This window comes from Panthera uncia, chromosome D1 (assembly GCF_023721935.1).
Source record: "Panthera uncia isolate 11264 chromosome D1, Puncia_PCG_1.0, whole genome shotgun sequence".
Classification (NCBI taxonomy): domain Eukaryota; kingdom Metazoa; phylum Chordata; class Mammalia; order Carnivora; family Felidae; genus Panthera; species Panthera uncia.
In genome coordinates this window covers 12,948,451-12,961,522 of record NC_064808.1, presented here as the reverse complement: position 1 = coordinate 12,961,522, position 13,072 = coordinate 12,948,451, and the positions used below count along the sequence as shown (strand labels likewise).

Below are 13,072 nucleotides of genomic sequence, written 5' to 3'. Positions count from 1 at the left end.
TAGATTTTCCAGTAAACCTGGATGGAAAAACACAACCTGACAGTGGTGAATGAATTCATTCTCATGGGAATCACACAACGTCCTGAGCTGCAGGCTCCATTATTTGGGCTCTTCCTCATCATCTATGTGATCTCAGTGGTGGGCAACCTGGGCCTGATCATCCTCGCCAAGGTGGACTCCAGGCTACAAACACCCATGTACTTCTTCCTCAAACACCTGGCTCTCACTGATCTGGGTTATTCAACAAGTGTGGGACCCAAAATGTTAGCAAGTTTTGTTGTGGAAGAAAACACAATTTCCTATCATTTGTGTGCCACGCAGGGAGCATTCTACATTATGTTCATCATTAGCGAGCTTTTCATTCTGTCAGCTATGTCCTATGACCGCTACGTGGCCATCTGTAATCCTCTACTCTATCCAGTCATCATGTCACAAAGGGTGTGTCAGGTGCTGATGACAATCCCCTATCTCTACAGCACATTTGTGTCTCTTCTGGTCACCATAAAGATTTTTACTTCATCCTTCTGTGGCTACAATGTCATCAGCCATTTCTACTGTGACAGTCTTCCCTTGTTGTCCTTGCTCTGCTCAAATACGCGTGAAATTGAATTGATAATTTTGATTTTCTCAGTTTTTGATTTGATGTCATCCCTTCTTGTAATCGTTGTGTCTTACCTGCTGATACTGGCAGCCATCATCAGGATGAACTCAGCTGAGGGTAGGCACAAGGCCTTTTCCACCTGCGGGTCCCACCTGACAGTAGTCACAGTGTTCTATGGGACTCTGATATTTATGTATGTGCAACCCGAGTCCAGTCATTCCTTTGATGCCGATAAAGTGGCATCCATATTTTACACCCTCATCATCCCCATGTTGAATCCCTTGATTTATAGCTTGAGGAATGTAGATGTTAAATATGCTTTCCATAGGATATGGAAAAAGTTATGTAGTACCTTTTCTTAAGTTCGTTGTATACTATGTGGTTCCTGTGAATTAGATTGTCAACATTAAACATTTCTATTTGTTCTTTCGGAGGAAAGGTCAAGGATAAGTGAGATCAACATATATCTAGAGATTGACTTCTATGCATCAGTCATAGGTTGAAGCGCTTTAAACACACTGTGAATGAATAACGAATATATTTCCATTCTTGAGGGAAAGACAAGAGTTATGAGCATCATAATTAGGCAATGTGTTAGTACAGTAGAATGGTTACTAGTCTGTAGACTCAACACCAAGCAAAGAGTGTGGGAATGCTTTGGGCGAGTGAAGAAGAATACCTGGGACAGAAAGGTACCTGTAGGTATGTTTTTCTGTAAGTACATTCTTTCTGTTTAACCTACATAGGTTTCCATGGGGTGTCTAAAACACAGTTGATTGTAGTTTTAAGCAGGTTCAGTGTATTGCCTTAACTTAAGTCATCAGTCATCTGAATGTGCTCCAATCTCTCCATTCCATGAGGGGTCTTTGTGTCCTGGTCTTTCTTCACGAGTGCCATTATTTTCATTATTTTCATGACTGAAGCCCCAGAGAGTCTATCGACTACACACACTTGGCATTTCAACAATCCAGAAGATCACCACAGCATCTAATTTTGTCTAAATGTGTCCATTTGTCTATAATAGTGGACATAGCAATTGAATTAAATTTCATGGGGTCTGCCATACACATTTTCGGATTTTTAAATTTCTCTTGCCAGCTTGATCTTGATTCCTTTTTTAAAAATTTTTTAAAGTCTATATTTAGAGAGAGAGAGCATGGGGGAGGGGCAGACAGAGAAAGGGAGAGAAGGAATCCCAAGCAGGCTCCATACTGTCAGCGCAGAGCCCGGTGGGGGGCTTGATCCCAGGACTTCTGAGACCTGAAATCAAGAATTGGATGCTTAACCCACGAAGCCATCTATGCGTCCTAATTTTGAATCTTAAATGCTTATTTTTGTCTAATGAAATTACGCTTTATCTCTCTAAAGAACAAGGATAATTTTTGTGTAAAGTCATTTTCTAGGTTTTTTTTTTTTGTATGGTTGCATATGAGATCTATTCTATCATAAATAACAGTGTTGACTCGTTCCACAAATTTGTTTCAAATGAGTGTGTACTATATTTTGAACAGGGTAAATTGTTCGACTACATTGATTGGATGACCCTGCCCCTGCCTGGAGAAAACAAAAGAAGAAAATTCTATGGTTTGGACTGTGAATAAATGTGATGTCAAACATATATACTTGGTGTGCTTTTTGGACATACTTCCTACAAAACACTTGCCAAATACCCTATTTTTTGTTTACTTTTATTTTTTTTAACATTCAAAAACTTATTTGCATCATGGAGAGACTGAACTCTTTTCTGAGTCCACAATCATGGAATAAAATTAACTGTGAAGCCAATAAAATTTGAATAAAAATAATTAATAAGAATACACACACACACACACACAGAGGGAGAGAGAATCATGTGCAAATAATTAATAGGGCCTTTATGGCTTATTTTTTAATTATTAAAAAAATTATACGCCTAAGTATGAGCTATGCCTGTACAAATATAAAGAAATACATGTTTCTTAGATGACGTAGTTTGGACAGCATTATGGTGAAATGTTAATAATACAGGGATTTGAAAAAAACAAATGGTAAGTAAATATAACACAATATCCCACTCCTAAAATAAATATTGGAGTGCTTTGATTAGCCCTCAGAGTACAATCCAAAAAGAGAAAAATAAAGTATTAAGACTTAAAAATTTCAATAATATGTTTCATTCGCTTAAAAAATTAGTCTCTATTTGGTGCCTGGGTGGCTCGGTTGGTTAAGAATCTGACTTTGGCTCAGGTCACGATATCACGGTTAGTGAGTCTGGGTCCCACATCAGGTGAGCTCGAGCCCCTCTGGGTGAACAGGAGCCCCGCTTCGAGTAAAAACGTGAGCTCCACTTTGAGTGAGCCCCGTTTCTCCCTTTTTCTCCTTCTCTCTCTGCCCACCATGGAATTCTCTCTCTCCTCTCTCTGCCCCCTCACACACTTGCGCCCTCTCTCTCCCCCCCAAAAAACCTTTATTTCATTACTAGGTACATATATTACACATATCAGAAAGTATTATATTCTTGGGGTGCTTGGGTGGCTAGTTGGTTAAGTGTCCCACTTTGGGTCAGGTCATTATTTCACCTTCCTGAGTTCAAGCCATGCATCAGGCTCCTAATTTTACATCGGGTACTGCTACCAACAGAAAAGGTTGCTCAGCATTACTTTCATTTATGCATTTCAATTTAAACTTCAATGAGATAACACCATAAATCAAGGATAATATCTAGTTGTTGGTGAGTATATGGAGGAATGAAAACTCATACGTCGTTGGTGGAAAATTAAAATGGTATAAATATTTTAAAAACATCTGGTTTAAGATTCACCATCTTAGAAAGTAAAAAAGCAGCTAATAGATTTAAGATTTCCACTGCCATGTGAGAGAGAAAAGACATCACATTCCATTGCAAATATTCTATGTGAATGTCCACAGAAAGCTTATTTATAATAGTTAGACTGGAAATAATTCAAATGTTCTTCCACTTGAGAATGGATAAACAAATTATGGAATATCCAAGCAAATGAATACCTTTCAGCTATAAAAAGCAATAAATCATTGCTATGCACAAAAATATGGATGACTCTCAAGATTATTATGCAGAGCAAAGGAGATCAGACTTAAAAGTGTAAACAATATAACATTAAATTTAAAAAAAAATTAAAAATCTCAAATGCAGATTCATCTAAAGTTGCACAAAACAGATAATATGACAAATTCCAAACAGTGCAAGGAAATGGCATAAGAGGCATAGAGCTTGGAAAGGAAGAAACGACACCCTCTGTAGTACAAACTGCATGTTGTCCAATAGAAAACCTCAAGGAATCCCCCCACCAAAATATGAGTTCAGCAAGATCACAGGATTCCATGAAAGCACAAAGATAAAAGATCAACATACACATATATTGTAGAAACCAAAATTTTAAAATACCATTTATAATCACACAAGTATAATGAAATATACTCACAGTGAAATTCAGAAAACATGTGCAGGATCTGTATGCTGAAAAGCATGCTGATTAAGGAAACCACAGAATATCTGAATAAATGGCAGGACGTAATGAGCTTATAGATTAGAAGACTCAACCAAAGATATCAATACTTCCCAGACAGATTTATAGGCAATACAATGCAAACAAAATCCCAGCAAGATATTTTATAGATATGGTTGAGTTTATACTAAAATGTAACGAACGGTCAGGGACTTGGCATAGCTAAAATACCTGAAAACATGTAGAATAACATGGAGGAAACTCTCTGCTCCATGTTAAGGCTTACCATATAATATTCAAAACTGTATACCATTGGTGTAAAGAAAGACATATAAAGCAATGGAACAGAATAGAGAACCCAGAATAAATAGACTTTTCTAAAAGGTGCAACAAATTTTTCATGGAAGTACAAAGTTAATTCCATAGAAGATGGGTAACACTTTTAAAAAAATCATTCTGGAATCATTGAATATCTGCAGACAAGAACAAACAATGTTGACCTAAATCTTATACAAAATATACTCCCAAATGGATAACAACTTTATTGTAAAACTATGATATGCTTAGACAAAAGCGTAGGGATAAATCTCTACAGGACCTAAGAGCAGGCAAAGAATTTAGAGACAGGACATCAAGAGCATAATATGCACAGGTATACGTTGATAAAGTGGAAAATCGGTGATCTTGCTGAACTCATATTTTGGTGGGGGGATTCCTTGAGGTTTTCTATTGGACCACATGCCATTTGTACTACAGAGGGTCTCGTTTCTTCCTTTCCAAGCTCTATGCCTCTTATGCCATTTCCTTGCACTGTTTGGAATTTGTCATATTATCTGTTTTGTGCAACTTTAGATGAACCTGCATTTGAGATTTTTCTCGATAAAGTCAAAATCAAACTTGAAACAACCTATTCATCACGTTCTTAGAAATGATTCCTAAAGAATCAAAATGTATGTTCACACAATCAGCTTAAGAAAATGTTTACAGAATCTATATTCATAAGTGTTGAAAACTGGGAAGATCCTAAATGTCTTTCAATGACGAAAGAGTCGAACAAGTTGTACCAGAAATACCATGGAATGCCATTCAGCCACCTTAAAGAAAAGGATATCCACACACAAAAACGAGGATGGACCTCAAGAGAGTGAAGCTATCCCAAAAGATTACAAATTGTGGACTATTTATAAAACCTTGTTCAAGTGACAAAATTATGCTGATGCAAAAAATATTAGTGGTCACCAATGGTTAGGAACAGTTGCCCAAGAGGTGGGAAGACAGTGTAGCTTTAAAGGGATAGCAAAAGAAAAATTTGGGGGGACAGAATAGTTCTACAATTCGACTATGGTGGTGGTTGAAACAGTGCAAAAATGGGATAAAACGCAGAGCAGTAAAGTATACCAATACATGAAAGAATAACCCCAAACTGGTGAAATCTGAACAATGTGTGTTGTACCAATGTCAATTTCCTAGTCATGAAATCATACTACAGTGTAGCAAGACAAACTCTTCGGGGGAACTGGGTGTAGATTACACAAGACGTCTCTGCATGCTTTTTTTTTTTTTTTTACAACTTCCTGTTAATTTATAATTATTTCAACATAAAAAGTTTTTGAAAATGGCAAATTGAAGTTGACTTGGTGGATTAAGAGGCAGGAAGAGTAGAACGGGTTTAACATGTGCGAACACTAAGACTTCTGAAGTGATGGACATGTTTGTTGTCTTGAAAGTTTTTACAGCTCCATCGGTATATACATATCAAATTTTGTGCTGTATATATGTGCACATATATGTGTATATGTATATATACACACATATACACATGTATATGTATGTGTATGTGTATATAAGCTTATTCTATATCCAAAAACAAAGGAAAATTGACAATAGAAAATTGACAGTTGACAATAGAAAGTAGTAGACCAGTACTACTTAAATGAAATGTCTGCTATTGGGTAACTTGAAAATAAAAGGCAAGACACAGTCTAACAAATTACATGAAAGATACTTATAATACTATAAATGCACATTTAACAAGAAGGATATAATTAGGTAACATGAAAGGGAAGAGGATATGTCTTGCATTTACTGAAGAGTATATAGAGATAATATATCTGAAATACTTAGGAAAATTAATGAGTATATTCAACTCCCTCTTATCAAGAACACATTATATATATATATATAAATATTTTAAGGGGACAAATTCAGGGCTGTTCACTGAGGCTGGATACTGTAATGATGTAATGGTGATAGCTGAGGTTTGGACACACGACATCTGTCAATAAAACAATAAATGAAAATTGGGAAATTTGTATCATGGACTCTAATACAGAAAGAAGCACAAAGTGTCATATCATCTGTGCACAACAAGCGATTAAAGTGACAAATGCATCGATGAAATTTATAGAAATATAACACATATACATAGTTACGCATATGTAACATATGAGAGTTTTGCAAGGATAACTTGATAATCTAGGTATATATTAAGTACAACAGAGCATGGTTCAAGGTAGGAAAGAAAAATTGAGATGATCTGGGCACAAAAGAATAAAATACCGCACTGTGAAATTAAAGAGAAAAACAAAATCAAAGTAGAAGTGGTAACCAGTCAGTGACGGCAACTCGCTATGAAATGAGAAGGACGCATAGCAAACTTCTGCCTTGGAAAGGGTAACAATAAAAACAAAACTAACTTCAAGGAAACAACACGCCACATTTGCTTAACGTATGAATTTTATTCCATGCACAATCTTTTTATTAAGTTTTTAATGTTTGTTTATTTTTGAGAGACTGAGAGAGGCAGAGCATGCAGCAGAGGGGCAGAGGGGGAGAGAGAGAGACACAGAATCCGAAGCAGGTTCCAGGCTCTGAGCTGTCAGCACAGAGGCCCATGTGGGACTCAGATGCAGAAGCTGTGAGATCATGACTTGAGCCGAAGTCAGACACTTAACCGACTGAGCCATCAGGTGCCCTATCCCATATACAATTTTAAAATAATTTAATAGAACAGAATTTATCAACTCTCCACTGTGTCACCAATTTGAGGAGACCTCTATGGAAATGGAAGCCCTGATGAACCTGCCCTAAATATATGACATTTTTATCAAGAGTCCTATGTAGTGCTGGGGCACCTGGGTGGCTCAGTCCGTTAAGCATCCAACTTCGGCTCAGGTTGTGATCTTGTGGCTTGTGACTTCCAGCCCCTGTTGGCCTCTGTGCTGACAGCTCAGAGCCTGGAGACTGCTTCCGGTTCTGTGTCTCCCTGTCTCTCTGCCTCTCTCTCGCTTGCACTCTGTCTCTCTCTCGAAAATAAATGAACGTTTAAAAAATTTTTAAAAAGGGTCCTATGTGGTGTAAATGAAAAGTAAGGGCGAAAATAGGAGAGAAAGAAAGAAAGAAAGAAAGAAGAAAGAAAGGGAGGAAGCTAAATAGATGGTAGATGGATTTATAAATAGGTGATTGAATATAGATGATGATGATGATAGATAATAGATAATGATAGAGATAATAGATGTTTGAATATAGATGTTGATAGAGAGATGGGCGATTGAATGTAAATGATGATGATGATGATAGATGATTGATAGATAGATAGATAGATAGATAGATAATAGGTGATAGATCAACTGATAGATAATTTATTCTCTGGTGAATACAAATTGCCCTTGCCTGTTAATGGACAACTTCCAGACATTTTTTAATGCCCTCGTATGCTTGAGCCATCATTAAACAAATTGCTCAGCATCTCCTGAGGGAGAGTCTCAAAAGGTGAAGAGAACCCATAAATTGTTCTCCATATGCCATGTTAAGAAACACATATGGGAGTCAAGACAGAGGGTCCATTACAGGTAAAAATGACAGAAAATTTGTGTGGTATCTCATATTACCAAATATCCACGATGTTTCAGTGATGTTTGGTAAGTTCCACTTTAACTTCGTGGCAAAGCTCTAGCAAAATGTGACCATTTCTGATTTTGTTTGCTTTGCTTTCCCATAACCATAATGCCTGAGCAGGAGTAGGAATTACCTCGTTTTTTCCTTCTTATTAATTTTTTTGAATGATTTCACATGGTGGAGAGGCTAATGCTTCTGTGACTCTTTGAAACTTCATTTTTATATAGTTATGCAATACTTACATTTAATATGAATAGTTTTACCTCAAACGGAGACCAAAATAAAAGCAAATGGTACACAGCTGAAGAGACATGAAATTTTTTGAGTTAGCAAAATTAAGAAACTGCAGGTAGTGTCTGTCATTTTGATGTCTTTCCAAATGTTTATTTAGTGACTCTGGACACTTTTTGTGATTCTCTCAAAAGTAATTTAGTATTTAATGATTGTTTAAATAAACATATCAATACAATTATCCTCTGAGGTCTTGATAAGGAAAAAAAGGGGTTGTCACCTCACAATGAGGTGTGCAAAGCCTTATTTGGACATTTGGAGACCTTTAAGTAACAAGTTTTATGGAAATGGAATGAGGTAGAGTATTCTTCATTTTCCAGTAGGATCTGACAGAAAGCGGGGAGAATTATCTCAAAGGATATAGCTTTAAACAATTACATATCAAACATCCAACAGAGACAGTAAACTATGAAAAAGCAATGTGATTCTTTTTATAGAACTCCAAAGCTAGTGAGAGGAAATGCTTTTATCTTTCTTCACCTCACAGAAAACTTGGTACTCAAAAAGTACTATTTATTTGTTTAACTTTCCATGATTGCAAAGGAAAACAAAACAAAGTGGAAAGAAACAAGCAAAACAAGCAAAACTCAAAATTTATACTGTTTGTGTTGCATTTACGGAATATTTCTCTAATATTGTCTCCTACTGATACACATTATCATATTTCTGTTATAAGAAAGGTGTGTGCATCAGAGCAGAGGAGCATATTAAGAGGTGACAAACCTAAGACTCAGGTAAGTTAAGGGGAAGTTACACATAATTAACTTTATATGGAATGTTGTGGAGTTGTATGTTTTTGTCTGCTTAGAGCTCACTCAGCGACTTCTGGCTTGACCTGTAATTTCATTGCAGACAGTATTATTTCCCTTTTCCTTTTTTAAATAGAAGCGTTGATGCCCACGACTTTTTAAACCAAAAATACTTCTCTTACCTTAACCTGCCATCCACCTCCCACTCTGGAATAATTTTTTATCTGTGAGTGTTTAGGATATTTAGATACATGTCATGTGATTATATACATGTTTGTCTGCATTATGTGCTACATCATAGTTTGAAGGTGTTTTTGTGAACTTAGTGTAGAGAAGGATTTCAAATCCCATCCAGGGACCCACATATATCTCGTCTTCAGTGTATTGTATTTTGTCTTTAAGCTATTGTGTATCACAGTGACTTTCAACTTTTATTTTTCCTTAAAGTGTGATTTCCACTAATCCAAAGGGAATTCTTGTGAAACTTCATTATGTCAAACCTCTGCCAGTAACCTATTCTTCCTCCAAATTTACCATGTTCCCTTAGTTTCTTGCTCGAGAAAGTGCATCTGATTTGCTACATGTGAGTTAGTATATCTCTATTTTAGTAAAAATGCCACAAGGGGAAGAATAACGTTTTAAGCAAGTTTATATCAGAATAACTTATCTAAAATGATACTAAAACTGATAAGAAAATTAGAAGATAAGTAACCCAAGGAGTCACAACACAATTATTCAAATGTCGTCATGGAAGAGTGGTGAGGTATGTCTTGCTTAAACAGTTCCTCACCTCTTCCTATGATAGCCTTGACAAATAACTTCAGTCCCAGGCCAGAGAATGCACAGGTATATAAGTCAGGAAAGTAGAAACATTTCAGGTAAGTTCCTATCACTCTTTCAAAAACACACAAACAAGCAAACAAACAAGCAAATAAAAATCCATAATGTACTTAATATTTGAGAACTATTTCCAGGTAACGTAGACACATTAAAGTATCGAAACTTCATTTATCCTATCTAAAACTCATCAGGGAAACATCAGCTTTATATATGAGAATAAAGACTTTTAGATAACTCACATTTTTTTTTGCCCAAATCAAATCTTTGGATATACTATAAACTGAAATACAGCTGAAAGTATATCTCCATACATGTACCTCCTGGTATGTTTCACCATGTCGCCCAAAATAATTCCCATTCTGATGTGTTACACTTTTCTTATTCATACACCTGTCAAATATCTGTCAAGTATGCTAACTTTCCAGTCAATTTCACCTGTAGGCATACCTTCGTAGGACCATGCTTGAGTAGTGGACTTTATGCAATTGGGGAACTTCTGGCTTAACATTTTTACTATAGGGGCACCTATGCTTCAGTTGGCTAAGTGTCCAACTCCTGATTTCGACTCAGGTCACGATCTCATGGTTTGTGGCATCAAGCCCTGCAGTGAGCTCTGCACTGACAGGGCGGAGCCTGCTTGACGTTCTCTCTCTCCCGCTCTCTCAGACCCTCTCTCTGTCTCAAAATAAATAAGTAAACATTAAAAAACTTATAATATATAATAGACATATGTATTAGGTCATATGATTTACATATCTTATAAATGTCATTTTGTGATTGTATCATATATGGTAGAAAGAATACTTTAAAGAATGGTAAAATAAACACCCATATATCTAATCCCTGAAGTTTTCTTTTTTTTTGTTTCTGCTTTAGCATCCATATCTACTTACCTTTATGTATTTATTTTCTATCTATCAATAAATTAGTCTATTATCTATCCACCTAATTATATCACCAAGGTTTTTTAACATTGTTACTGCTGTTATTCCTGACTGAATATTGTCATGGCCTAGATATTAGATATATTAAGATATTTAGAAGCTTAACTTGTGTCTAACAATTGGAAATCAGTAGCATCCCGACTCTTGGATATGACATTCACAATGTCTCTAGACATTGAAATATATTCTTTATGGAGTAAAATGCCTCCAGTTGAGAACCACCTATTTCGATTTCTTTATGCATATATAGTGGTCTACGTGGGATTTGGGTTTGTTTTCAAATATCCTAAATTGGACAGTTTGGATGTATCTTATTTATACTAGTTGGCCATTCCAAGCCCTCTCTCAGGAGACAGTGCATAATATATATTGACTATGATGATGTATCTATCCATAATAGATTTTCTAGTAAACTTGGATGGAAAAACACAATCTGACAGTGTTTAATGAATTTATTCTCATGGGAATCACACAACGTCCTGAGCTGCAGGCTCCATTATTTGGGCTCTTCCTCATCATCTATGTGATCTCAGTGGTGGGCAACTCGGGCCTGATCATCCTCACCAAGATGGACTCCAGACTGCAAACACCCATGTATTTCTTCCTCAAACACCTGGCTCTCACTGATCTGGGTTATTCAACGACTGTAGGACCCAAAATGTTAGCCAGTTTTGTTGTGGAAGAAAACACAATTTCCTATCATTTGTGTGCCACGCAGGGAGCATTCTACATTATGTTCATCGTTAGCGAGCTTTTCATTCTGTCGGCTATGTCCTATGACCGCTACGTGGCCATCTGTAACCCTCTGCTCTATCCAGTCATCATGTCACAAAGGGTGTGTCAGGTGCTGGTGGCAATCCTCTATCTCTACAGCACATTTATGGCTCTACTAGTCACCATCAAGATTTTTAGTTCATCCTTCTGTGGTTACAATGTCATCAGCCATTTCTACTGTGACTGTCTTCCCTTGGTATCCTTGCTCTGCTCAAACACGCATGAAATTGAATTGATGATTTTGGCTTTCTCAGTTTTTAATTTGATGTCCTCCCTTCTCATGGTTATTGTGTCTTACCTGCTGATCCTACTAGCCATAGTCGGGATGAACTCAGCTGAGGGTAGGCACAAAGCCTTTTCTACATGTGGGTCCCACCTGACAGTGGCCACAGTGTTTTATGGGACTATGATATTTATGTATGCACAACCTGAGTCCAGTCATTCCTTTGACACAGATAAAATGGCATCCATATTTTACACCCTTGTTATCCCCATGTTGAATCCCATGATCTATAGTCTGAGGAACAAAGACGTAAAATGTGCTTTCCATAGGATATGGAAAAAGTTATGAGGTACCTTTTCTTAAGTTTATTACATACTGCGTGGTTCCTATGAATTAGATTATCAACATTAAACATTTCTTTTCCTTCCTTCAGAGGGAAAATCAAGGATAAAAGAGTTCAAGATACGTATCTAGACATTGACTTCTATGTACCAGTCATACTCTGAAGTGTTCTAAATACACTGTGAAGAAATAATACATATACATTCCATTCTTGAGGTAAAGGCAAGAGTTATAAGCATCATAATTAGGTAATATGTTAGTACAATAGAGTGGTTATGGGCCTATAATTCTAACACCAAGCAAGGAGTGTGGGAATGCTGTGTGGGAGTGAAGAAGAATACCTGGAACAGGAAGAGTTAAAATAACTCCTGTGTCATTCTCAACTATCAGAATAAACTTTCCCGTGTCTATGTATTGTGTATATAGGTGAGTTTCTCTGTAAGTATGTTCTTTCTATGTAGCCTACACAGGTTTCTATGGGGTGTCTAAAACACAGTTGATTATAGTTTTAGGCAGGTTCAGTGTATTGCCTTAACTTGAAGTCATCAGTCATCTGAATGTGCTCCAATCTCTCCATTCCGTGAGGGGGGGGGGGTCTATGTCCTGGTCTTTCCTCATGAGTGCCATTACTTTCACTTAGGAGCCTCAAAAAGTCTCTTGACTACACACACTTGGCATTTCAACAATCCAGAAGATCAGCACAGCACCTAATTATAATTATCATTTGCAATCACACAAGTATAAGGAAATATACCTAGAACAAAACCCAGGAAATATGTGCAGGATCTGAATGCTGAAAAAAAAATGCTGATTAAGGAAATCAAATAATATCTGAATAAATTTCAGGACACACTGAGTTCATAGATTAGAAAACTCAACCTACTAAATGTATCAATCCTTCCCAAACAGATCTATAGGTAACACAATCCAAACAAAATCCCACCAAG

The 13,072-nt window shown here is 36.7% G+C and overlaps 2 protein-coding genes across 2 annotated transcripts; both read left to right on the top strand.

Annotated features, from left to right (window-relative positions):
* LOC125916018 (olfactory receptor 8K3-like) lies at nt 1-963 on the top strand. Its single transcript, XM_049622157.1, has one exon. The coding sequence runs from the start codon at nt 22-24 to the stop codon at nt 961-963; it is 942 nt and encodes a 313-aa protein (XP_049478114.1). The 5' UTR covers nt 1-21.
* Nucleotides 964-11,204: 10,241 nt separating this feature from the next.
* On the top strand, nt 11,205-12,131 carry LOC125916005 (olfactory receptor 8K3-like). Its single transcript, XM_049622149.1, has one exon. It carries the CDS (start codon nt 11,205-11,207, stop codon nt 12,129-12,131), a length of 927 nt encoding a protein of 308 aa, XP_049478106.1.
* The last annotated feature ends 941 nt before the right edge of the window (nt 12,132-13,072 follow it).

What these genes read in the sequence shown, in the direction of transcription:
- LOC125916005 (XM_049622149.1), top strand. Translation starts at nt 11,205, where the DNA reads ATGGAAAAACACAATCTGACAGTGTTTAATGAATTTATTCTCATGGGA.
- LOC125916018 (XM_049622157.1), top strand. Translation starts at nt 22, where the DNA reads ATGGAAAAACACAACCTGACAGTGGTGAATGAATTCATTCTCATGGGA.